Consider the following 25526-nt stretch of genomic DNA (forward strand, 5'->3'; position numbering starts at 1 on the left):
TATGTGTATGAATGTAGATGCCACTAACCTGCACTAAATCAGCCTTTTTACGCAATGGAAAAGAAACTAATTGATAAAAGTGACAAATATCAACCTCTTTGTATTCGCATACACGCTGAATAAGGGAAGACTTAACAGGTAAATTTCCTCTGGAGTGTCCTCGTCTTAGACACTCCAGCAGCCTCATACGTGTGCTGCTAGATGTGGCATTAAAGTCTAACCAGTGTGGGGGGGAAAATGCTAATCGCTGTCCTCGGAGCTGTTTATTCTAGCAACTTCTGTCACTTTCATTACGCTTTGACAACAATGGAGTGCGCGCAAAGAGTTTGTTGCAAGACCAGCACACACACAGGCTGAAAGTGAAAGGTGTAACAAAAACTGTTCACCTGACAGGTATGAAAACTACACATGCCACGAAGGGCTTGCACCTAAAACATCTGGAGAAAACACAAACCACATACACCCACCCACCCGCTTCTTACCTTGGTGTCAACAATGGAGCAGGCCATTTGTTTCACATAGGCCAGGTCAGCAGCCTGGGGCATGAGGACAGATTCTCTGGTCAGACCAATCTGGATGATGAAGGACACCCCTGCTGGAGTTTGGGGCATCACGGGCATCACAGCCCCAGCACCACCACCATGCCCTGGAGTCAGCTCCATCACAGGAAAGCCACCCGGTGTGGGCAAAGAGTGCATGGCGATGGGGGTCCCCTGCTGGATCAAAGCTGAGCTTGGTGGTAAGGTGCCACCTGGGGGGAAGAAGACCTGAGCCATCGCCGCCCCCGAGGGCATACAAGGGCTAGCATTAGCCATTCAGAGTCCGCTGGCTCTCACAAACACACAGGTGCAGTCTGAAGTTTTCGGAAAAGCAACACTCATTCAAGCGGAGGGCTACACACGCTGAAACATGGATACACACACACGCACGCTGAGTGGACGGCTCCGCTTTCCTCCGAGTCCCGCGTCAAACCCGCTTCCTTCCAGCGGCTCAAGGAAGAAAATCCTTATCCAGGAAGGAGCACTTCTTTTCTTCAGGCTTCTCTTATTGTTCAGGCATGGCAGGCGTGAGCGCTGTGTGCCTGTGTGTGTGTAAGAGAGAGAGAAACACTCACAAAGTAAAGAGACTGAGAACACGACACCTCCAGCCTTCTCTCCTCCACCCTCCTTCACTTCTCGCATCCAAAAGGCGCTGCTCTGCAGAGAAGAAAGTCCAAACTTGGTTGTGAAACTGAAACTCTCCGCCGCGGGCAGAGAGAGAGAGAGAAAGAAAACAACAACAATGCCCAAACTTTGTTGTGCTCTTCTCCAGGCTCACTTACAAAATGGCCTCCTTTAAACAGGAAACAGTGAGAATGAAGGGGAGCTAGAGACCGCACTCCTTTTTACGAGACCTTGCCCTGTTTCAGTTTCAACCCCTGTTCGGTCTTTTTTGTGAAAAAGAAGACAGCGAGAGAGCGAAAAGCGCTGTCTGAGGGTACCTCCCTCTACCCTCCCTCCTGCCTTCGCATCTTACGCTAAACAAGGAGGAAGTGAAATGACGGACACATCTTGAAGCCAATAGGCATTCAGAAAGTCCTGACTCCAAACTTCCCCCTCCTCCCTTTCCTCTTCTGGCTCCCTTCCTTAGTTTAGGGACATTTGTCTTGTTTGGTCCCTCCTGTAGCCGGAGACAGCATAGATACGTGGCCCAAGGCGCTGCTTCACGCATAAAACCCCTCCCACCTCTTCCTCGTCCTTCCTTTAAGTTCACAAGCCACCTTCTGTCTCTCCTAAAATTGCCTTATTTTTCCTCTGCATTTTTTTTTGAGTGAGACACGCCTCTCATAAACTGCAGAAAAAAGGACCGCACCTATGAAAGGTTCTTTCCATGCTCCAGGTGTCATGAAAATTGAGGTTTCATGGCCTGAGAGTGGTGACTTGGGTGGGTTTGGACAATGACACTCTGTATGCAGCACATTAAAAGAAAAAAAAAAGTTTGGTTAATGAAGTCATCAGCGTGACTGTGACTCCTCACTGGTAATCTAATCATTTAACACAGTAAGAATGCTTGTGAAATTTGTGGTTTCCCACTTGAAGTTATAATAAACCGCTCTGATTGGTTATGCAAAATAAGTGTGTGCAGTTTATTTAATATCTCAGCGCCACTGTCGCGCTTATATCTGTGTAGGCATCTCCCGATGTTCATTTCATACAAATTAAATAAGGCGAGTTAGACTTGGATGAAACAAGATAGAAAACAAAACGCTTGAATTGATTCGATTTGCCACCACAAGGGGGCAGTGTTGGATAAATTCGGATCTTACAGACCCTGTGTGATTTGGATATAAAATGTTTGATTCCCAAGCATTAGTTAAGCTGCAGGTTACATCTTAGGTTACAAATGACATGGGGACATGAGGGGAAATTGATAATTAGGTGTGTGATTATGTTAAAGCATGTTCCTTAAAAGGCAATTGCTCCCCAGTGAGTTGCCGCCTCCTCTCTGATGAGGGGGAACTGTGATGTTGTTTAAATCCTCTTTTTTCACTCTTTAAAAGGATTATTTTAAACATATGGGACAGGAAGTGTGAACTGCGAGAACAAGTTTTAGAACCACTGAATAAAGGCATGAAACTAAACCACCATGTACCAGGACATGCTATAGCCCACAATGAGTATGCATTAAATACATATGTGCATGTTTGTGTGTTTGCATGTTAGCCAAACAATAAATACTTTCTATTTATTTTTATACACACCATCCACTTCATTACATACATGCACACCTGTTCAAATACTTGTTTATGCAAATAACCAGCAAAATCACAAGACAACAACTCAGTACACTTTGGGTTATGGTTACCATCAAGACAAGTTCAATCTAAGTATCAGATTGGGGAAGAAAAGTGATTTAAGTAACTTTGAAGTGGCATCATTGCTGGGATCTTCCCACACAACCATCTCTATGGTTTACAGATAATGGTCCAAAGAGAAAACGAGAAATATCCAGAGAGTGGCAGTTCCCTATGTTAAAAAGCTTTTGCCAGAGGTCAAAGGACAATGGCCAGGCTGCTTCAAGCTGATAGGAAGGCAGTAACACAAATAATCACTTGTTACAACCAGAAGAGCATCTCTGAATGCTAAACACGATCATAACTTGAAGAAGATGGGCTACAGCAGCAGAGCAGCACATTGGGGATCGCTCCTGTCAGCTGACAACTGAGCCTACAACGTGCAGGGGTTCACCAAAACTGGACAAAAGAAAATCGGAAACATGTTTCTTGGTCCGAGGAGTCTCAATTTCTACGATGACATTCAAATGGTAGGGTCAGGATTTAGTGAGAACAATATGAAAGCTTGGGTCCATCCTGCCTCGTGTGGAGGACATTTTCTTGACACACTTTGGGCCCCTTAGTATCAAATGATTATTCTTTTAAATACCACAGTCTAGCTGAGTATTGTTGCTAGCCACATCATGGATGTGCAGCAACTGTGTTATGCTATCATGTCAATACGAGCACCTTGTTGAATCTGTGCCATGATGAATTAAGGCCGTTCTGGGGTCCAACCCAGCACTAGCGAGGTGCATCTAATGAAGTGGTGAGTGTGTATATCCTGTTATGTGGTTATGTTGGAAAGTCCCAGCAGATCAGTGATCTGTGAAATACTAAATGTTCAAAGTCACTTAAACCCCTTTTATTCCCCCTTCTGCTGACACGAGGCCATCTTCACCATGTTTGTATGCCTAAATGCTGTAAATTGCTGCCACGTGATCGGCTGCTTAGATATTTGTGTTACTATGCAGTTGAACAAGTAATAATGAACACACTCACTCAGTGAAAATTAGCGCATTTGTAACTGCAAGATTTGACAACTAAAAACTAACCCTAACTTCTTTTATACACTAGTTTCAAGAATAGTTAACTCATTATGAGGTTACACTGTATGAACAATGTATGCAGAGTTTGACACCAAAAGACTGTCATGAAATTTACCAGACACGGAGAGTCCATGAAAGACGACATCAAGCCATGTTATAGGACATGTGGAGTTTGTATACATAAGGACTGAAAGTCAGGAAAGTCTCTGATGTAAATCTTCAGATCAATCTTTAACTTTACTGTGTGAAAGCTTTAAGTGAATAGCCTTAAAGTAGTAATTCATCACCCTACTTCTATACCGGATCATCATAAGTAAGTATTACAGTGTAAGTGATCACACCTTCATGTATCTTCATATCTTTCCAAGTACGGCATCCTTTAGTAGAAAGAAAGACAGACAGACAGACAAGAAAAAACTCAACTCTCAATTCACTGTACAAAATTTTCATTTTTTTGTCTTTTCTTCCTTAATGACATACAACAGGGGACCCGTAAACAAAAAGAGAAAAGTCATTTGATACAAGCTAAAATGCAGTTCAAAAATATATAATAAAACAAAATTAATAAAAAGCAGGTCTCTGATCCCTTGTAGTTGGAGGAAATTGTTTGAATACAGCTTAATATGATGTACAAAATATCACACAGTGATAAATTGCTAATAAAAAAATAAAAACACAAAGAAATGAGAGTTCTTTACCTTGGCCTCCGACTGGTAACAGATTTTGTTTTTTTTAAATCTTCTTTTCGTCTGTTTTTCGTGTTTTTTAATTGTTTTGCTTTTTTACAAGTTTTACATTGCCATTATCAATCACAAGCAAGTTCTATGCCTAGCAAGGAAGAATGATTCACTTATGATACTACAGTATTCTTACATCTTAATAATCATATTCATAACCAAAGGAGAGAGAAAAGAAATGAAAGAAAACAAAGAAATGATGGACATTTACAGCACATAATGGCAACTCTAACCATCATTTACAACCTCTGCTTCGAGTTCTTCTTCTTCTTGTTTTCCTCTTATTGATGTGTCACACTGATTTGTCGTCATTCTCAGACAGGGGACATAGAGCGAAAAGAAAGCGTCAGTAACGCCCGCTGTCATATAACCGTGAAGTTCCACGTTTGTAGTATTCGCTTCAGATCGAATACATCATTTCTGCACCCTGTCTATCCTCTTGTAATGTAAAGCATTCACTTTTAGATATAGTGCAACAAGGGGTCAAATAGTTAATACGTGATAATAGGACGTCATGCCCAGCAGCAGTATAATAATGTAGTTGCCCCGTGTTGTTGTCTTTGACAGACTTGTGTCAAAGGAACAGCAGTGTGACATCTTGTCTAATTTCACACAACAGTCCACCACTCTGTTTGGAGAGAAAATAAATCTCTCACTACATATATATATATATATATAAATGAACTATGAATGCTAGTGTCACCAGTGATTAAAAGTGTTTAGCTCCAGCCAACTTTAACTCTTTCCCCCATAGAGAAAACATCTGACGACCTCCCCAGTATTCTTAATAAGAAGCTTTGCTGCCTCAGTACATATCGATGCAGGTGTGGTTTGACGATCTTTAGAATAGTTCTGGGTTTTTCCAAGGGTAGCTGAATAGGCAGAGACCACCCTCATAAACTTCTGATGCAAACTCAGTCATTCTGTTCTATAAGCAGACTGCTCAGTCAAGAAAGCGCTTCAAGGGTTACCTCTAGTAGGCTTTCAAGGGGCAAAGAGTTAAGCTGTCATCTGACCAACAGTGTGACACACAGTGTGTAATCTTGAAGAGCTGACACCTAACCAAGTGCAGATTTTAGAGGTTTTCTAAAGGTAATGAGAAAATAATCTGGGACGAGGTCAGCTGTGAAGAGGCAACTTAAAGCAAACAAACCGTCCTGTAGTCAACAGCAGAAATGCAGGACATCAACAAACATGGGTCTCAAAATAACGATGCTTCCAGCTGAGCCAAAAGTTGTTCAAAATAGCAGAACTATAACATATTAGCAGGACAGTTTACCTCCTAAACTGAGTCACACGTCTTAAATCAACGCTTTTTTTGTATGGCTGAATTTAAAATGGAGTATTTTTAATTTTTTTTTTTTAAACCCGTCCAGCATCCCTCTTCAGGAAGAGGACACACGCTTCACTATATTAGTTCTGCGGCTAATGTGCTACCTGTGTTCATCATTCAAGAAGAAGAAATCCTCACCTCATCACTCGAGTAAAGGTGATGTCAGGCTTTTGTGAAAGCCCGAATAAATAAAACAATCACGAGACGCGAGCAGCCTGCAAAAAAACTGGCACCGACTTCAAAGAGACAATCTCTCATCTGAGCTCCTCCACTGTAAAATAATTACCAGCTCGATGCACTGCTCGAGCCGGAGACAATCAAAGCCGACCATATGCACATCCCTCTAATGAAAAACATAACTAGGATGGACTGTCAATTCTGAAATTTGACCACAGTTAATGAAATGATCCAACAGTGAAATGTCACGCGAATGATGATTTTACTGAACGTACACGTGCGGACCAGTGAGAGAGAAACACTCACAAAACATGTCCCTGATTCTGACTCAAGACTGATGAAGTCTTTCATAGCACCGTGGTTGAACTAGTGCATATTCAAACATACACACACACACACTCACATAAACTCCTCTGTACAGTAAAAAGCACCAGACCAGCCTTGCACCTCTCTAGTCTACAGACTTTAACTATGCTCAGTGATATCCATCCTAAGCTGGTTCATGCGGTGTGAGAGACTCTATATGCACTGTACATCTGTAGAAAAACGTTTGTGAGAGTTATCTAAGTGACATCTAATCTCACGCACACACACACACGTAGAGGCAGAATCATTGGGACACTATAGCAATCAGACAGACAATGAAACTAGGTTGTTCAATCAACACTATTCAGCTTTCTAGTGCCTCCTCACAGCACACACGACTAAGTCAAACATCCTCCAACGCCACACACACATCCTCCTCACCGAGTCTTTGGAATGCAACACATTGATTCCCAATGCAGAGGTTAGGTCAGGTGTTTTCCGTCAATGCCGAGAACTGTTATTCCTTTAAGTCAAGCCTACGTATGTGTGTTAGCCACAAGCAATGTTTCAACTGTTAAAAAAAAAAAAAAAAGATTTAAAATCAAGTGTTTCCCCCTCGGCTCTCAGTGAAATGCAAGCATTGTGTGAGCACTTGAAGCGCACAAGCGTACACACATAGTACTTTGTGAAAAGGAAAGGGAAAAAAAAGAACAGAATATTGTAGTGTAGAAAAGTGTTACTCCAAATATGATTACTTGAAAACAGAGCAGCCAAAGTTTGAAAGTTATAAAAAAGCATTACAAGATGTGATTAGTATTACAAGAAGTCACTGAGGCATTAGAGAACTGTGAGGAGTTTTCGGAGCGGAGGGGGAGGAAGTTGTTGGTTGACGTCCTGTGGCGATGACCCAGCCAGTGGGGTGCAGGACTAATTGTGTGTGTGTGTGTGTGTGTATGTAAGAGCAGGTGAAATGTATCCACTGTAGTCTTCAGTCTCTTTTGGCCCAGTTATTGATGTAGGACTCTAAAAGTAGAAAGGGGGGGAAAGAAAGCAGCTTTTCAGAACTACTCGAAACACCAATAAAAAAAGGGGACAACAGAAGCACAATTTGGTATTTAAAGGGATTTTAAAAATCCAACAATATATAAAGGGATGTTTTCTTGTTAGTAAATAACAAGAGGACATTGCCATCTGTTTTTCGTTATTTATGGCTCCTCACAAAAAACTCCTAAAAAACCCGCTCCCTGTTCGCCCCACACTGCTTCTTTCCTGGCACCCTCCATCTCACCAGAACGACGACAGTGATGTCAGACAAAGATTTTGGCAAGTGCATCTGCGCCGGCGCTGGCAATGAAGGGCTGGGAAGAGTGGAAGGCCACGTCATGAATGGCCTCATCATGCTTCTTCCTGTGGGCAGTGATCTCCTGCACGCACGTCCTGTTGTCCAGCATCCATAAGCGCACCGAGCAGTCGTGGCCTGTAGGAGGTGAGGAGTGGGAGGAAGCAAAGACAGCAGTGTTACAAGGGCAGAGATGATTGTGGAGAACAATGTAAAGGAATCCTTTTACAACCTAGATTTAACACACGCCTCTTCTACAGTGTGATATGTTATTTTTTGCAGTTACTACAGATTTACAGGATTTCTTAAGGTACTTTTTGCTCATAAGTCATAAATAATCTCCTACTTCTTCAAAAAAACTAAAAAAAAACCTCATTTAATTCCCCTGTTTAAAATTAGCTATTACTATCAATTAATTTGTGATTTAAAAAGCTACTTGTATACAGATTGCAGGTGATATTAAACAGACGTTTCTCAGTGTACAGAGGAGCATTTTAAAAATGAAGCCTAGGATACTTAGCTAATTAAGCACACAGTAAAGCCGAGTACTCACTGCCAGAGATGAGGTAAGTGCCTTTAGGGTCTGTAGTAAGACAGGTGACCGCATCCAAGTGGGCAACCATCGAGTGGACAACTTTACCTGCACAAACAAAGTTTATTCAGATGCATGCGAGAAAACACATTTCAGTAATCATCAGATCATCAGTACACCTCCTGCACATACCTGTCTTGTTGTCTAGGAAGCGGATGGTGCGGTTCTCGTGTGCAGTGATGGAGATGGGCTCAGATGGGTGACTGACGACACGGTTGATCAGCTCACTGCCTGCAAAGGAAGACATCACATTCAGTCTAACAGAAGAATTTAATGATTTCTCACCAAATTATTACTTGTGGCAAAAAAAAGTGTTGCACATTGTGTTGGAGACTGTGTCCAGAACATACCATCTTTGGTCTGTGTATCTAGCATAGTGACGCTCTGCTCTGTGTTGAGGTCATACAGGAGGGTCTCACCGCCATCAAATGACACCACCACCTGGTTGGGATCAGTGGCCACAAACGCCACTGAGGTGGGTGTTCCGTGCTCTAAGAAAAATAAATAAATAAATAAAACACACACACACAAAAAAAACCAAACAAACAATGGAACGTGATGAGGATGTGGGTTCTGAATAGACAAAGCGCCAAAGCAAACCCACAAAATCAAGACAAATGTCTACCTCTCTCCTTATTGAAGACAGACATGCAGGGGGATGAGTCCTGAGGATCCCAGATACGAATGGTGCCATCTGCTGAGCATGAGGCAAGACGATGGTGAACTGCGGAGTAAGTCAGACCCCACACGCTGTCCTCGTGGCCTGCTAGTACACTGCTTTCAACACCAGGATCTGGATAAAGAATCACATTATTAAAAAAAAAAAAAGAAAAGCTAAACTTTGTGATTCTGCTATATAATTAGCAGTTAAGAATGACTCACCATAGTTATCATAGGGATCCACATTCAGGTCCGGCATCTTCCAACACCTGATGGATCCATCTAGACCTCCACTGTAGCAGGACTCTCCATCTTCACCCATCGTCAGTGAAAGAACAGCTCCACTAGAGCAAGACCAAGAGAGAAGCAGGCATAAATGACATCACCGTTTCCCCCCAAGAAAACAAAAAACAAAAAAAAACCTTGTGTTCATACCTTTTTTTTTTTCTTTTTTTTTTTTAAACACAGCATTTAATTTGAAAATGATTGCATTAATCATTCATTTTTAGAAAAAAATTGCAGCATTTTTATTGTTCTCAGGCTGAACTCACCAGTGTGCTCTAAATGTATAGATGGGCTCAACGTCCAAAGCGGCATTCCTGTGGAGAGACACCCTTAAAATGAGATCTGGATTTTTTTCCTCTGCTGCATTTCAGTTTTTATTTGCGTGGCAGAGAATAACACGTCTTCATTTAAAAACTTCGCCACCAGTAGGGTTCTTACTTTTTAGAGTGCATTGCCTTGTTGAGGTTCCAGAGTTTAAGTGTGCCATCCTCAGAGGCTGTGAGCAGCACTGCTTGGCTCGGGTGAAAGGTCAAAGCGCGGATGGCGTCAAAGTGGCTGCGTAGTGTGAATCGGGGGTTCCATGTCTTTTTAAACTCCTCTCTGTTATCCTGCAACTGATGGGACACACGTTTGAAAAGAGGGAACATTCAAGTGTTTTCATTGTACGTATGTAGCTTGTATTGCATAGTTTGTATTGATCAGAACAAAATATGCAATTACATCCATGGAAAGATCATTGTCATTGGCAACAGTGAGATCAGCCAGCTCTCCCAGGTTCATGTCACCTCCGCCAACAGCATCCATGATGAAGACATCAGAGGAGAAACCCAGGGCACCACCTGGAGGTTGTAAATGGAAAAGCACAAGAGATATGATTTCATCTTGACAAATGTCAGGGATCTAGAAAAGGATGGTGAGATCACTTTAAAATATCGTGATAAGTCCTAGATAGTTGTAGAACAGTGTCATTTATTCCACTTCCCTACTCCCACACTGTGTACCACAGGAAATATTTATAGTTGCAGGAGAAACCTTGCAAGCATACCCCTACGCAAACATCTAAATTTGAGATTCAGCAACTAAGCTACAACTGCACGGGGGAAGACTAAAAAGGGAATGCTCAGCAGAGAATAATCTATGTTTTTATTGGCATATTTTGTAGGGAAGTCTTACCTTCCCCGGAGCGAGCCTGTCCGGATACAGAAGGGGGCGGGGTAGGTTTAGGGGGGAAATCTGACATCATTCCTTGTAACTTGTTCCTGCGGTTTTCTGAACCCAGCAAGAGGAGAGAGACACAATACCGTCATGCGGAGAGGTCGAGGAAGGCCGGGGAGGTCAGCAGTTGGACAGATAAGAGACAAACAAAGGCAGAAAGAAGCTAAAAGGCAAACTTCATTCTTTACGTATAATGACAACATACACTTGTACAATTTTATTTACAAAAGCACATCAACAGTGCAAATATGATTCTAAGTATGAAATGTGAACACATAAAAAAAAAAGAAGAAGGCAGCATGCGTGGTAACCTCTGAAATGGCCCTGGACCACAGAAAGTACATCTAGAGACAAAGATGACAGCTACACAGCTCTGAGGAGTCACAGACCGACAGCTTGTGAAACAGGACAGAGACAGGTGGTTGGGAAAAGAGGTTGGTTTTATTGACAAGAAGAGATGTCAAGACACAATGAGAAGTAAAGGAAAAAAAAAGGTGAGCAAGGATAGGGGCAATAAAGACAGATACATTTATGGCAGTGATCCTGGCAGTGCTTGTGCTCATGATGTTGCTAAGGCAACAGCGTACCTAACTCCCGTCCATCCCCTGAGATCCGGGCCTCTCCCGCCCCCTCCCCATCCTCCCCTGAGCCCAGGAAGTCAAACTCATTGAGGGCGTCTTCCGAGTCGTCCTCGTCCTCTTCGTCTTCAGGGTCCAGATCTGTGGTCATAGGTTCCGAACCCATCTGAGAACACAGCAGAAAGCAAGGTTGTTGTTTATTTATTCATTTTTTTGTGAAAACATTTCTTGGTCATTCTTTATTTAGCCTGCCGTACCTTCACGCGAGACTTTTTGCTCTTGCGCGGGCCATCGATGCAATCGGTGGCCATGCCTTGGAATTCATCTTCCTCGTCACTGTCATCTTCGTCATCGTCCTCACAGCCATGCAGGAAGGGGATCTTATCCAGCACTGAACCCCCCACACGTTCCTTAGAGCTTTCTTTGCCCGCATTCCTACAAAGAGATGCACAGCTGAGTATCTTGACCACATGTTTCACTCAAAGATCAACAGAAGGACTCCTTATTTATATATTTAATGTTTACATTGTTTTACTGTTTTTAAATTATTTCAAAACCCATAGTTGCAACAGCTGTGAGCTACCTGTGAATTATGGGTAGCACAGTAGCCTCTGGACAACACCATCAGAGTATTTCAACGGAAGACCGTTTGATCTTTTGTTTCCTTCTCTTCCAATCCTTCTGGTGTAAGTTCATGTTGGTTTTCTCTGTTCAAAGCCTGCTCTTTTGTACTTGTGTGTTCCCACTAGTTTGCATCTTGTGGTAAACCCTTTTGTGGTGTTTCTAGATTTGAAAACTACCTTCTCCACAGACTTGGCTGGAAATATTTCTGCAATCACCCACTTTAGTTGTTTTCAGTGGGCTATTTTATGCTGCATTCTTTCTTAAGAATGTACCAGTTTGTTGATTTGGTTAGTGCTAAAATCTCTGCTATTTGGTATGGTTTATTTTCAGCTGATTGGTGGCCTCCTTAACTCAAAGTAGAGGTTGAGAGTGCCATGAATAGCTATCAAATGCAAATTTAATACTTAGAATCAACTCCAGACCTTTTAACTCCCTATTTATCATGAATTAAAAATGAAACATGCCACATTTAGCTATAAAATTTACTTTTGAGCCTCTCTGCACACTTCAGTGACATCTATCTTAATTTTACCTCCAGTGCTCATTAAAAATCCTGACTTGCATGATGAAGAATCCCCTCACTTTTAGACCTCTTCTGTCATGTGTTATTTTGCCAGTTTGGGAGTTTAAGCTGTGCTTTTGTTTCACCGTCTTCCCATTTCTGCTTGTGCAGAAAGATTCCACATGAATCTTGTTCACTAAGCAGTCTCATGATACAGTGACAGTTATCTCATACACCAACCCATTGCTTAATTAATTTTTAAGAGGCAAATGGATTTATAATTTGGATATTGTCCACTGTTTATAAAAGGATACCATGAACTACTACCATACTGGAAAATAGTCAGACAGGTCAAATCCTGATATATGAGGTCAAACGCAGATACACTTTATGTAAGAAGTGTTTGTCGGAAGGTTAAGGGATGGCTTCATATGTAAGTCTGCCACGTTAGTGAACTAGTTTGATTATGGAGTGATGTAAAAATCGCACTTTGTCTGTAAAGTTTGTCACGAGACTGCAAGTAAATGCTTTCTGTGAAAGACACAAATTTTTACAAGTTGCAGCCTTTCACAAGCAGCAGTGAAAAGTTCAGCTTTTAAGGAGTAGCTTTACATCAAGTACATCTATTTAAAAAAAGGAGAAGAAGAAGAAAAGAAAAAGGCTTTTGTGCTGCAAAAACCAAATGTTTACTCTGTCATCAATGTTCACATTGGAGCTCTTCTGTGGTGTAAGATCAAAGAGGGGCGTATGTTTCCACTGTCTCACCTTTTTATCTGTTCCTCTATTTGTCTGACCAACAAGGACTCTCCACCTGCTCGTGGCTCAGGCTCAGGACAGCTTTCACTGGGTGGGGGCCCGTTAGCTTCAGGGCTGCTCCGCCCAAGAAGGGAGCGCACGCGCTTAGAACGCATGTCCAGAATGGTGTCTGAATAACCCACTTCCTCAAGATATCTACATCCACATACACACATGGTCATATAAATGAATCATTTAAGCCTAGATCAGAATTTTAATGTTAACGATGAAGTTGTGATGGAACACATTAATATGGCACTGAGATAAAAAGGAACAGATGACGATGAAGCCTTACTTGCGTAGTAGCTGACGTCCCTCCTTCCAGGACATCTGATTGGCTGGCTCTGAATCTGACTCAGCCGGCCCATTGGGAACTACAGAAAATAGATTGTTCAATAGTGATGCAACAGCAAGGCATGAGAAGAAAAGAAGAAAAAGAGAGAAGCAGAAACTTCGAACTGCGCTCAACAGGAATCTAAATGTAACAGAAGCAGACAACATAATGGGTCCAAATTACAGAGCACATAAGGACTTGGTCAAACATACGTTGATCTGCCTCTGTCTCTGGTTTCTTGTCCCCAGGACTCTGGTCATTTCCTGTCTTCAGCTTTTGGTGCTTAGCCCTGTAACGCAACAAAGGAACACTTGAGGGCAACATTTTGAGCTTCCACAAATACATCTTTCACTAAAAGAATCATTATGCCTGGAGCATGCAAACTCCCAGGACAGACTGAAAGAGTAACAGACATAAGGAGACTAGGACAGAAAGGGGGGGCTTTCCAGGCATTCGTTTTACCTCTCTTGTTTGAGGGCGTACTCCAGCATTTTGATTCGCCTCACCAGGTCCTGTTTCATATTCTCCTGCCCTTTCCTCTCACCCTGAAGAAACGCAACCTGAGCCTGAAACACACATATACACAGCATGGTGAGGAACACACACACACACACGCACACCACATCTGTCCACATAAGCATAAACAAAAGTAAGATAAATTGGGACCTGGAAAAGAATTAGTTACAAAATGCATGCACCGTCTCGGTTTGGGGTGAAAAGTAAATCATTCAACATCAACAAAACATCGCAATGAGAGACTGAACAAAAAGGTTTGATGTGACTAGCTGTGCAAAAAAAAGAAAAGAAAAAAAGACTTCTGAAAGCCAAGAGCAATAAGTAGAGGGTTGTGGAATAGGGCTCTTATTTTAACTTTCCTAACCGAGGCCTCACTGCGCATCTGCAAAGGAGGAAAAACAAGACATGGAGCAGCCAAATTCAAACACCCTCTTTCAAGACCCATCCTTTGCTGTGTTTCCTCTCTCATTTCCTGTCCATTTCCTTCCTCACTGCTGATAAAATTCTTACCTTGAGGAAAGAAATGTTCTGCCTGTTCTGACTTTTCCCCAGTGAGTTCTGAGAGATAGAAAGGCAATAAGAGACTACAGAGTGATGACACGGCTTCCAAGCACTATACCGAGACAGGGTTTCCCTTGAGTAAGCCATCATAATGCAAGAATTGACAAAAATGTGAAATATTTGCCAGACTTAATGACAAAGATTGCTAATGCAAGTTTCAACCCGGCTGTGCCTGCTCACAGTATGCAACTTTTGTGCAAAACCCATTTAACATCAGGCAACAAACATCCTGCCTGCTTTTAGAAGGAGAAAAAAATGCCCAAGTGAGGAGAAACAATACAAACAAACAACTAACAAACTAACTAACTAAACAGTGATCCCTGTCAGAAGTAGGTTAAAAAGCCCTAACCATCTCTACTCCCAGGATGGTGACTGCAAGCACAACAGGCATTTTCTCTCTCTGTGCCAAGTGGTGCTGAAGCATTAATGCAGCTTGTTTTACAGCCCATTTCTCCTCTGCACGCTCCTGTCTGTGTCCACGAGTCTGCTCCCACACACATACGCAATTCTATAAAACTAGAACAATCTAAAAACGCCGTCTCATGGGGCAGACACTTGGTCTGCTTGGAAGGGTAGTCAATCTCTGAGAAAAAGCGCACATATATATCCAGACACACACACACAGACACACATACACACAGAGTCATGTAACCAGCTAGGAGGGCTAGTGGAACACAGGATAATCTGCCAAGCAAACCTTCCTACTGCTGCTACTGCTGCTGAGTAATCCTGATTAATGCAATGTGAATTTATATGCTTATCTGAGAGTTTTGGAGATAACTCTCAAAGCTAGTACATTAACACTGTAGACATGGGCTAATAGGGGCATGAAATACAGAGACTTTGTGGGGTTATTCTTGGCCTAAACTAAGAGGAGCAGGTCAGTACATGCACATTATCTAAAGTCTTTTTTCACAAGTAGAATAACTAATGAATTAACTGAAATAACATCTAAGCCATTAACTGAGATGAAATGAAAACCAGTTCAGCTTAGCCATCCATAAGACACAGTCTCACGCATTTGCTCTATTTCTGTGGCTTGCATTCCCACACATGCATGCAGTAATTGTGCAGTTGGGTTCTGTAATAGAAGATGCAGAAGATGTATTTTGCACATTACATGCAAGCAAAAACACTTGTTTTAGAGCGACATAATCAGATGTAAATGTGCATAAATGTACTAAACTACCAGATAGGCAAAGCTGGGCGATGTCATGGTGTGGGCACAGCATGTACACTGTATACTGTGTACTATAAATGGCTGAACACAGATGGAATGCAGTCCGAGCTTGGAAAAAAAAACAACTTCAAATCTAAATGCTATAATTGTTTTACATCAGCAGTTCTGTGTACTATGATTTAAGTAGAGGTCAGTATTTGAGGAATTTTGAGGAAGGTTTTGTGTATGCAAACAAGTTGTTCAGACAGATTTTTTTGTGTACTGACAGCCTTGACACAAGTCCTGCTTAAAAGCTTACTAATAGACTGCGACTTAAAGTTATGTAGACACCACCAGATGCAGAAAGGTGATTTTTGTGAACTTAATTATAAGCCAGACTTGTACTTCAGTGAACAAAAGTGCTTAAATCAGCAGCAGCCTCCTGTAGACAGACACAGTAACAGTAAATCTCTTCTTGAATAATGACTTAACTCTTTTAATGGCGTAAATTTGATCAGCTGTGTAAAAGAATAAGGCATCAAATCAATGTGTTTACTTCACCCTCGCGGGGCAAAGACACACGTTTCTACTCTTACTCACACACAGACAAGCTACAGCTTGCCTTTGGACACAGATAACCATCACACCCCTGTGTACCAGTCTCGCCCTGTGCTCCTAGAAGGACAGGTTCATGCCTCAAAGCCTTGACACTGTCTTGTTGGCGAAGTTGGAGACAAGGCTGCATTTGTGCACACACACAATGCAAGAGCAACCGTTCTCTGATACATAAAGGTAACCAAAACATAGGTTCAAAGGGTTTATTGTTATATGGAAGTGTTTATGCAGGACTTACCAACAGCTCTTCCTTTCTACAGTTTCACTTTAAAAATAGAACAAATGCTGCTTTCTATGTCTGACTTTGTGAGTAAAATAGGGTCCTAAAACTAAAAACTTCTACACGGACAAGAAAAAAAAAAAGCTGTACCATAGGACTGCTACAGCAGACTGTGTAATTACACAAGGGGATGTAATAACTGCACTGTTTTTCACTTTCACTCACTCATGTGAGGGATCCAGGCCAGGAGCTTTAAGACAAGGCCGTCCATTCATCCACTAGTCAAGGTGCTCTTATTGCAAGACTGTCACTTAACGTCAGAACAGAAGCTGCTGAGACAATCACAACAGATGTGGAGCAGCAGATAGAAACCTATCACTGCTTTTAATATCAAAAGCAAAAGAACTATCTGCTTCCATCTGATAAACAGGTCAAAGAGTAATAAAACCACTAGGGTGTCATTTATCATAGCCCAGCTAACAATGACACTGTGGTTACTTTCTTCATAATATGTTGGTAAACTAACAAAGGCTAAAGTACAAAGGGCCTACGGGGCAAGCAAACCTGTCGCGCCACCTGATCTAGCCTTCCTGTGGGTGGGTTTTCCTTCATGAGGCCCACTGCCGCTGACCTTTCCACAGTTTGCTGTTGCATGGAGCGCATCCACATTTAGCCTATTCTGTCAGTCCTTCTCTACTAGCTGCAGAATAGGGTCAAGGGCAGCTTTCCTCCTCCACTGGCTATTCTCCATCTTTTTATCCCTTCGCCCCCCGTGAGAGAATCCATGAGCAAACAAGTAGAGCAATAAACTTTTCTGGGACAGTGTGCTTGGAGTGTGCTAGTGACACTGTGTGTGCAGTCCAAGAGTGGTAGCTAGATAGATAATGACATCCCAATTAGTTGGATTTTATGACTAAGGTTACAACATGCTTGACTGACAAACAGTATATAAATATATATATATTTTTTTTTTAAAGAGAAAGGGAATGGAAATTTTTAAATAAGGAAAATAAAGGATGAACGCTGCATGCTGAAGACTGCAATTGCAAGAGCAGTGCTGTGAAACAACACAATACACATGGACATCATATGTGTGTCACGGCTGAGTACACAGAGCTATTAATTAGAGATACGTACCCAGGGACTGCAAGACTCACACCAAACAGGACGTGATGTAATTTGGGTCACCAGTAATCTATTCTACATGTCTACTAACATCCTTAATAAAATGAAATGGCTGAAAATGAGAACACTTTAAAGAGGAACAGGTTGAGGTCATCCCTTTTCCCTGTAGAATAAATGACTATCTGAGGAATACCCTGTAGATTAAATTAGGATTGTTCTCATGCAAAAACAATGCCTAGTTAGAAACAAGACTGCTGCCGTGTGTGTTTTCACAGAGCAGCTTCTTAAGTAATTGAATTATAGACAGGCAAAAGCCACAGCCACCTGTCAGTGAAGACACAGCGCCACAGGTGGCTTTACACACCAACACGGTCACATTAGCGGCGCACGTGTCGTGATCTCGCAGAGACATGCTAAGCTACATGAAGAGATCTACTCTGTTGCACACAAAGTCACACAGATCTCAAATGATTGTGAGTTAATTTTGCATGTGACTCAGTAGAGCCTTTGAAAATAAAGTGTGCAAAATACCATGTGCAGACAACATGTGAGCAAACTACACTATGGAAACATTTACAGCATGTTAACTGTGCAGGTTATGACCAGGGGGCACACTAACTGGCTCAGTGAGAGGAGAGCTGCAAGCATGTTGGCAACAAAAGCCAGAGGCCTTTGGCCCGTGGGTGTTAAACTGTAAGCTAGGTCAGTTTTTCAGCGTGGCACTCCAGTTATCTTCTCTTTCTCTCAGCACAAGCGTGGTGCTAATTGTACCCGTGAAGCCAGACCATGTGCAGCCAATGTGCACATACAAACAAAGTTCCATAACAAGCACTTAATGGCATGTCGGACACAGCAATCGGCTGTTTCTGCTTACCATTCCCTGCTCTTCCCTCATTTTTATAAAAGCAGCAAGCACTGCCCGTTTGTTATTGTTCATTCATATTTTATCAAGCCACTATTTATAACTATGTATGTTTGAGTTAGGGGCAATGTGAGAAGCGCAGTGACAGAGGAGAGGGAAATGATATGGTTTTTTTGGGGGGGGGGGTTTCTGTGGTTTTGTCGAACTCATGAACTCCAGAGGAGAGTTCATTCTTATTACAAAAAAAAAACAAAAACTGTAGTTACTTGAGGGATAACCACAAAAGATGAACTGTCCAAATGCAGAGGTAAAATATGTTTGTATGTTTTCCTAACCTTTCTTAATCCTGGAAAAATCTGATGAGTATGCACAATCTTGTCCAGTAATGCTCTCTGCCTTTTAATTTTATGCATACAGATGAGGTGAATAGTACAACGTCTGTCTTTTGCTATTGGCATCTGAATAACTGTGACCTTCAGGGAACTCAGGTATTGCTCATGGGGTTTCCTATGGCACCGAGTCACAAGCTCACATTCCTTTTTTTTGGAGGGCGGGTATTTTACAGCTTTAAACCATTTACCTTTAAGAATGAAAGTCAACTTCTCTAGCCTATAGGCAGATGCATTGTTTTTAAGGTCAATCTACACTAATCACACACTATTCATAGTAAAGATAATATATACAAACACAAGTACAAACACAAGTTTGGCTGCAGATAGACTACTACAAATTTTCATCCTAACACTTGTTATTCATCAATACTCATGTATTACTCATTGCTAATGAAAATACAACTTTACTCCATACATAGACACAGATACACCACACAACTGACTGACTGTGTGTGGGTGTGTGTGTAACTGGTCCTAGCTCAAAATGCTGATTTGTGTGTGTGCCATGGGTACGGACGGAGGCATTGGTACTACAGATCACAACGCATTATCCCTTCATGAACTTCATCTCTGTGTTGTGCGCCTAAGTTCAAAGGTCAAACTGATCATTGTGTCTCATTGTGCAAATTATTTTATGAATACATATCACAGCCATCAAATTACTGTTTTTAGGGAGACTTGTAAGTAAGGGCAGTTTAGGAATGCTTACTCATTTATTATTTTGAATGCAGCAACTGCAAAGGGAAATCAAAGCTGGTTAACACTGTTATCATTTTTTAACCACAACAACAGACTCACAGATCACTTGAGTTGTCTCTGTGGGGTACAAAAAATCAGATAAGTGTCTCCTTACAAACTAACGTGTATTTGCACATCCTAGTAAAATGCCAGAAATCTTAAAATAACGTGTGACCCAAGCGTGAGTTCCATGTGTACCTGCATGAAATAATATGGAAAGACAAGGTAGCCACACCTAAACTGTTTGCCTACCTTTTTATTTGCACCACAGCCTGCTTGCTATTCCGGGCAGACATAAAAGTCTATTATCTAATCTTGTGGTGTGTATCTGTATTGACTGTATCGGCTTTAGAAGCCCAAAAGGCATATGCATATATATATATATATATATATATATGTGTATGTATGTATGTGTGTGTGTGTGTGTGTGTGTGTGTGTGTGTGTGTGTTTTGTTTTGTTTTTTACACAAAAAATATTTTATGTTTAAAAGAGTACTGGTGGCTGTTTCTTCTTCCAACTGGAGGTCAAACAGCTCCCACATTGTCATCTACTGTCTAGTAATAACGCATCCTGGTCAACTGTAATGCTAGCCTATTAGCATTTTGTCATCCTCTAACTGACCGATAGCAGGGCATGTGTACATCCGCGAAGCAACACCGGAGGAGCTCCGGTGACATCTTTCCAGGCCTTTCCTTGGCGTTACAGCTACATAAACGCGAAGTTAGTGATGAATACGTTTACCCTGAGTTCGTCTCTCTCAGCCTCCCAGCGGTATTTCTCGGCCTGGAAGCGTCCCCACTCGTACTGGATGAAGTGCAGGATCCCAGGAAGCGTCATCCCCGACTCCCCGTCCTGCGGCTCCCGTGACTGCTGCAACGGTCCGGGGACGGCCCCGGCGGCTGCTGCTGCGGCCGCTGCCATTGCCCCGGTCCCACCAGCTGATGTCGCCTGGCCCGGTCCTGCTTTAGGCCCGTTTGGGTTGCGCCCCGCTCCACTGCTGCCGCCGCCGCCTCCGGAGTTCGGGTTAGATCCTCCGCCGGTTCTGTCCGCCTCCATTTTAACTGTTCAACCTTTCGCCAGGATAATGAGATGGGAACGGGCAGAATGGACGAATATAAATATAAAAAAGTACCCCGTGCCCTTTTCCAAACCCAGCTCCACTTCACTATAAGCTACCCTCCTTTCTTCCTTTCTCACACGCACAGAGAAAAATTACTATTCTGTTGGTAAAATAATACACTTCCGCTTCCAAGCCTTCAGCGCAAAACACAATCTAACCGCAGTGTAACATCGTGGCCCCATTGATTTCGTAACAAATCCCTTTTCACAAAACGTCTTACGTGCAGTCTTAAAACTAACATCAAAATAAAGTAACACCAGACAGCGTTTATTAAATGTAATGCACCTGAAAATAAACGTTAACTTTTTGGGTTTTTTTTGCTGCTCTTATTTTGTATATCCCGGATCCCAGATCAGTTTCCTCCTCGTGAAATGCCCAGTGCGGGTGACAAATAAAGGGCCATGTTTTCTATAATAGACAATGAACATGTCGCTAGGGGAATGAATTTCCTGCCATTTTGTGAGCAGGAATGGTTTCGGGAACGATAAAGTTAGCTGCAGTGATCAACAATGCTATTTCCGGTCGAGATTTTATCTTTGATTTTTATTTTTTATTTTTGGAAAATAAATTGTGAAACGAAGACAGCCATAGCCAAAAACAGCAATAAAAAAGCCTTTAGGACACATTTGTAATATATAACATGTTAACGTGAATTATATTTTTTCTCCATATCATCTTTATATTTATATTTTTTGTATTGCTTATATCCTTATAACTTCTGCAATAACATTTGCAGTTATATCTCATATTTTATATTATAGCAATATGTTTTTCTTCTTTTAAAACGTAAGAGATTAGGTATAGACGCAATATGTGCCTTTCATTAAATAGATTCATAGATTGGTCCAGATTTGGACACCCCCTACAATAGCTTTATTCTGAAGGATTTCAACCGGAAGTTGTCCTGTTGCTGCGGGCAACAACGTGATAGCTTAATGCTAAATTCGTGCAGCTGGGTTTCTTGTTTGGGATTGTGTTAAGCCTTGCGCTTTTGATATATTCTTTTGATCATTAAGTGTGAGTTTCTTCCAAAAAATATTGGAGACTATTTCTTCCACAGCCGTACAAATATGAGCTAAACTCAAGTTAATATCTGTGTTTGTTGCTGCCGATTCAACCTCGGTAGCTACTACGCTACCAGCTCAAAAAGATCATCACGAAATCCACATATATCGAGCATAACGGGCATAATTGGCTTAACGTTGGTAAAGCCTCTTTTAACTTCTGAATGATATGATGGCCCTGCAAACGATTGTCTTATATGAAATAAAACAGATACATTCAGATGAAGGTGAGTTGCTACTATCCTATTTTCATTAATTTCTAATGCAACTAGCAACATTTTATTTATAAAAGAAAACCTGTCATGGAGCAATCATGTCCTAGTTCCACAAGAATGTGATTATGGCTTGGGTCATTCACTGACTACTTTGTTTAAATTAAATATCCTGTGTGCAAATTGTGATGTACATATGCAGATCAATACATTATATTTATACGTAAGCCTGTGGTATTGGAACCAAAACACAACATTTTTCTGTCATTTACAGGTTGTATGCGACTCTCTGTTACACTGATGGGGGTCCGAGACCAGCCACTGGATTTCTTAATTCAAACTTAAGTTATTCTCCTGAAATAAACTGCAAAGGAAATATTAGTTGCCATGCGGATCAGTTTCTGTCAGGGCTTGTTAACTATCGCCATCATCCTCAACCTCCTCATTCTCTATTATGTGTCCCGAGCCCAGCAGCAAATGATGGAGAAGAGGAAAGAACTTGGCAGGGGCACAAGAAGGGCTGCCCTACCAGCCTCTGGTCTCGGAGGGTTACTTGCAGGAGCTGGAGGTGAGCCTGGAGTGGTTGGCGTGGAGGGACACAGTCGAGGCCCACGTGTAACTGTTCTTCTTCGGGAATTTGAACATTTTGAAAACTATGTTGGGGATGTGGCTAATTCCTTCCTTCACCAGAGGCCAGAGCTTCCCTTCCTGGCTGTAGCTGACACATCACCGTACCCTCCACTGGTGCTTCCGGAGGGTGCTCGGCTTCTTATCCTCTCCCCCAGCCCAGACCAACCACCACAAGCTCACAGGCCTGAGTTTCATGTGCAAACAGAGTTTGTGCTGCTAGTGCCTGATGGAGTGGAGCTGGAGCAACCAAGGGCTATTGAGAGGTTAATTAGAGAGTTGGAAGGAGAGGGTGGAGGGCCTGTGAGGTTAGTAGCTGCACCCATATTGGCTCGATCTGCTGTGCAGTGTCTCCACTTGCGGGTGAACCTCAGAGAGTGGACAGCTATCTATTCAACAGCTGCATCAGGGAGCAGTGGGAGTGTATGTACAGCTTTACAGGGAGATGCAGTCGTACTCATTCGGACTGAGGATCTTTTTAACCTCTCTGTCCCTCTTGGACGGCCTCTCTTCTCTTCACTCTTCATCCAGACTTCTTTGAGAGGCTGGAAGGTCAAACTCCTGGAAGGCCCCTGTTTCTCTGCAAACCATCGGCCTCTCTTCAGCTCTGCTCACAACCAGTGGAAGGCTGACACTCGACTGAAGGAGGCCACGGGGAAGCTAATGAGGAGCTTTGGTCTGAAGCGTCTTCTGCTGCCTGATGGGAGGGAACAGTGGTACGGCTGCAGCAAAGAGACACCACGCTGCTTTGGCACTGTGCAGGATGACACTCCAGACTATCTTTATCTGGACCGCTGGACACCTCCCTGCTGTCTGCGAGCACTCAGGGAAACCACCAAGTATGTCGTCAATATCTTGGAGAGCTCAGGTGTGCGCTACTGGCTAGAGGGAGGTACTCTGTTGGGCGCCGTTCGCCATCAAGATATCATCCCATGGGACTATGATGTAGACCTTGGTATCTATCTGGAGGATGTACCCAACTGCGATCATTTAAAGAACCTGGACTCAGGCTCTCTGGTGGATGCTAATGGCTACGTGTGGGAGCGTGCGGTGGAAGGAGACTTTTACAGGGTCCAGTACAGTGAGGCTAACCACCTGCACGTTGACCTGTGGCCGTTCTATCCACGTAATGGCGTCATGACCAAAGATACGTGGACTGAACATAAACAAGATGTAGAGTTCCCAGAACACTTCCTGCAGCCACTGGTACCCATGCCTTTTGCTGGCATCACTGCCTATGGCCCTAACAACCACAGAGCCTTTTTGGAACTTAAATTTGGAGAGGGGGCGATTGAGAACCCCCAGTATCCCAACCCTGCAAAAAAGAGACTGGACAGAAGCAAATTATGAGTCATACCGGAGGGCTACAGACCCATTTAGGTTTACCTACATACAAAGAAAATCTTGCCTCAAATAATTGTGAAAGATAATTTACCTGGAAAGTAAAGCCTTTTTCACACATGCACTGCAGCCCTGAATGCTTTGAGACATTACCAAACCGAGATTCACATGAGAGCACAAATGTCCGACACAGTCTTATCTGACCGTAAATGGTCGAGCACCTCGTGTCTGTGTGACATCCACATCTAATCATCTCAACATTTTCTGGAGTTTATGTGTGAAAAAAGATTAATATGGTGCCAAAATGACTGCATTTACTGTTACCTTCACCACATGTGTATCAGAAGACTGTGTATTGCATGCTTAGATTGTTCTTCCTGTGGTTCGGATGTAAAGTCTAATGTTGAACACACGTTATTTATTTGCCTGAGCGGTAGCGTTTTGTTTGAAAGACACACTTGAAAAGTTTAAATCCATACACTAGTGTACTGACATAAGGCTGTGGTGTGTATGTGTTGTACAGAAACATTGAACTACTACTGCTGTAATTAAAAAAAAAAAAAAGGTAGATAATTGAAAAAAAAACAAACGATTTTTTAAAACTAAAATGTATTTTATCTTAAGCAGGATTTAAGGTATTATACAGACTTATGTGTGTTAAATAAGTGGCTTTAGCCTAACAGGTATTTTATGATTTTTGAACTCTGTTGCCTTGTTTTGCACGTCTCAGTTTATGAGTGAATGTTAGTTTGTGGTAGAGCCAGCTGGTAACTGCAGCTGAGCAGACTTCCATCTAATGAAATGAGAAGCACACCTGTGTTATTCATGCTGTTAAGGACAATTGCCCTACCAGGCCTTAGAATTCAAATAAATAATTACATATTTATAAATATTATGAAAAGGAAATTTAATTCAGTATACTACTCAGTTCCCCTAGTTGCCACATGATTTCTGTAGTTTTTCCTGTATCGAATGTACTAGGGTGTCAAATCATTTCATGTACTTCTACAATAAAAGAATAATGGTTTCATGTATTTTGTAAATAGCAGTTGCCACTAGATGGCGCAACACACCAAATTAACGCCAAGTGCTGTTGTTGTGTTGACCAAAGGGAGTGTTTCACAAGAGGCAGGAATGCAACTCTACAGGAACACGGCTCACATGTTCATCACAAACCCAACGTGTGATGCAAACTACCATTACAATCAAGCCTCTCCCATGTTGTTGCTCTTCATATTGTATCCCTAGAGGTGTGTTTATATTATTTTTTTGCTTCTAGTATTCACATATGGCCTGGTTAATGTGCGCAGACTTATGTATCAGTGAGAGGCTGCATTATTTTACAGTCTCTAAACATAAAGACAAAGTATTTTGTCTTTCCTGATTTGTATTACTGTGTGCTTCTGATTAGTCTCTGCCGTAAGAGTTAAAAACAGGGTTTATTGTCAACAAAAAGCCACATCCTCTTATTTATATATAAAAAAAACATTTATTGCTGAAAGGTTGCTGACAGTACATTCAGACAATAAGTTATTTTACAACCATAGCCCACTTTAAACAAACAAACAAAACCACGATCAAGCCAGACAGCCACATAATGGAAGAGTTCAGGAAGTAATCTTGCACCACAAAAGG

General features: G+C 42.0%; 3 protein-coding genes across 4 annotated transcripts in view; 1 reads left to right on the plus strand and 2 right to left on the minus strand.

Annotated features, from left to right (window-relative positions):
* prkd2 (protein kinase D2) overlaps window positions 1–1473 on the minus strand; it is a 32167-nt gene extending 30694 nt beyond the window's left edge. For both annotated transcript variants that reach the window (XM_063493401.1, XM_063493400.1), the window contains exon 1: window positions 483–1473. In XM_063493401.1, the coding sequence (XP_063349471.1) occupies window positions 483–815 (333 nt within the window). In that variant the 5' untranslated portion in view covers window positions 816–1473. The remainder of the gene's footprint in view (window positions 1–482) is intronic.
* Window positions 1474–4290: 2817 nt separating this feature from the next.
* Window positions 4291–20834, minus strand: strn4 (striatin, calmodulin binding protein 4). The gene is made up of 18 exons (XM_063492761.1): window positions 20269–20834; window positions 13801–13904; window positions 13551–13627; window positions 13300–13378; window positions 12975–13160; window positions 11341–11518; window positions 11093–11249; window positions 10464–10559; window positions 10011–10129; window positions 9729–9904; window positions 9557–9604; window positions 9228–9349; window positions 8971–9138; window positions 8696–8836; window positions 8478–8576; window positions 8307–8393; window positions 7703–7891; window positions 4291–7437 (listed from the first exon to the last, which is right to left on the minus strand). Exons 1-17 carry the CDS (start codon window positions 20581–20583, stop codon window positions 7722–7724), a joined length of 2322 nt encoding a protein of 773 aa, XP_063348831.1. The 5' UTR covers window positions 20584–20834; the 3' UTR covers window positions 4291–7437; window positions 7703–7721.
* Window positions 20835–21545: 711 nt separating this feature from the next.
* Window positions 21546–25196, plus strand: fkrp (fukutin related protein). The gene is made up of 2 exons (XM_063493216.1): window positions 21546–21938; window positions 22198–25196. The coding sequence occupies exon 2, from the start codon at window positions 22311–22313 to the stop codon at window positions 23898–23900; it is 1590 nt and encodes a 529-aa protein (XP_063349286.1). The 5' UTR covers window positions 21546–21938; window positions 22198–22310; the 3' UTR covers window positions 23901–25196.
* Window positions 25197–25526: the final 330 nt, after the last annotated feature.

Source organism: Pelmatolapia mariae, linkage group LG14 (assembly GCF_036321145.2).
Source record: "Pelmatolapia mariae isolate MD_Pm_ZW linkage group LG14, Pm_UMD_F_2, whole genome shotgun sequence".
Classification (NCBI taxonomy): Eukaryota; Metazoa; Chordata; class Actinopteri; order Cichliformes; family Cichlidae; genus Pelmatolapia; species Pelmatolapia mariae.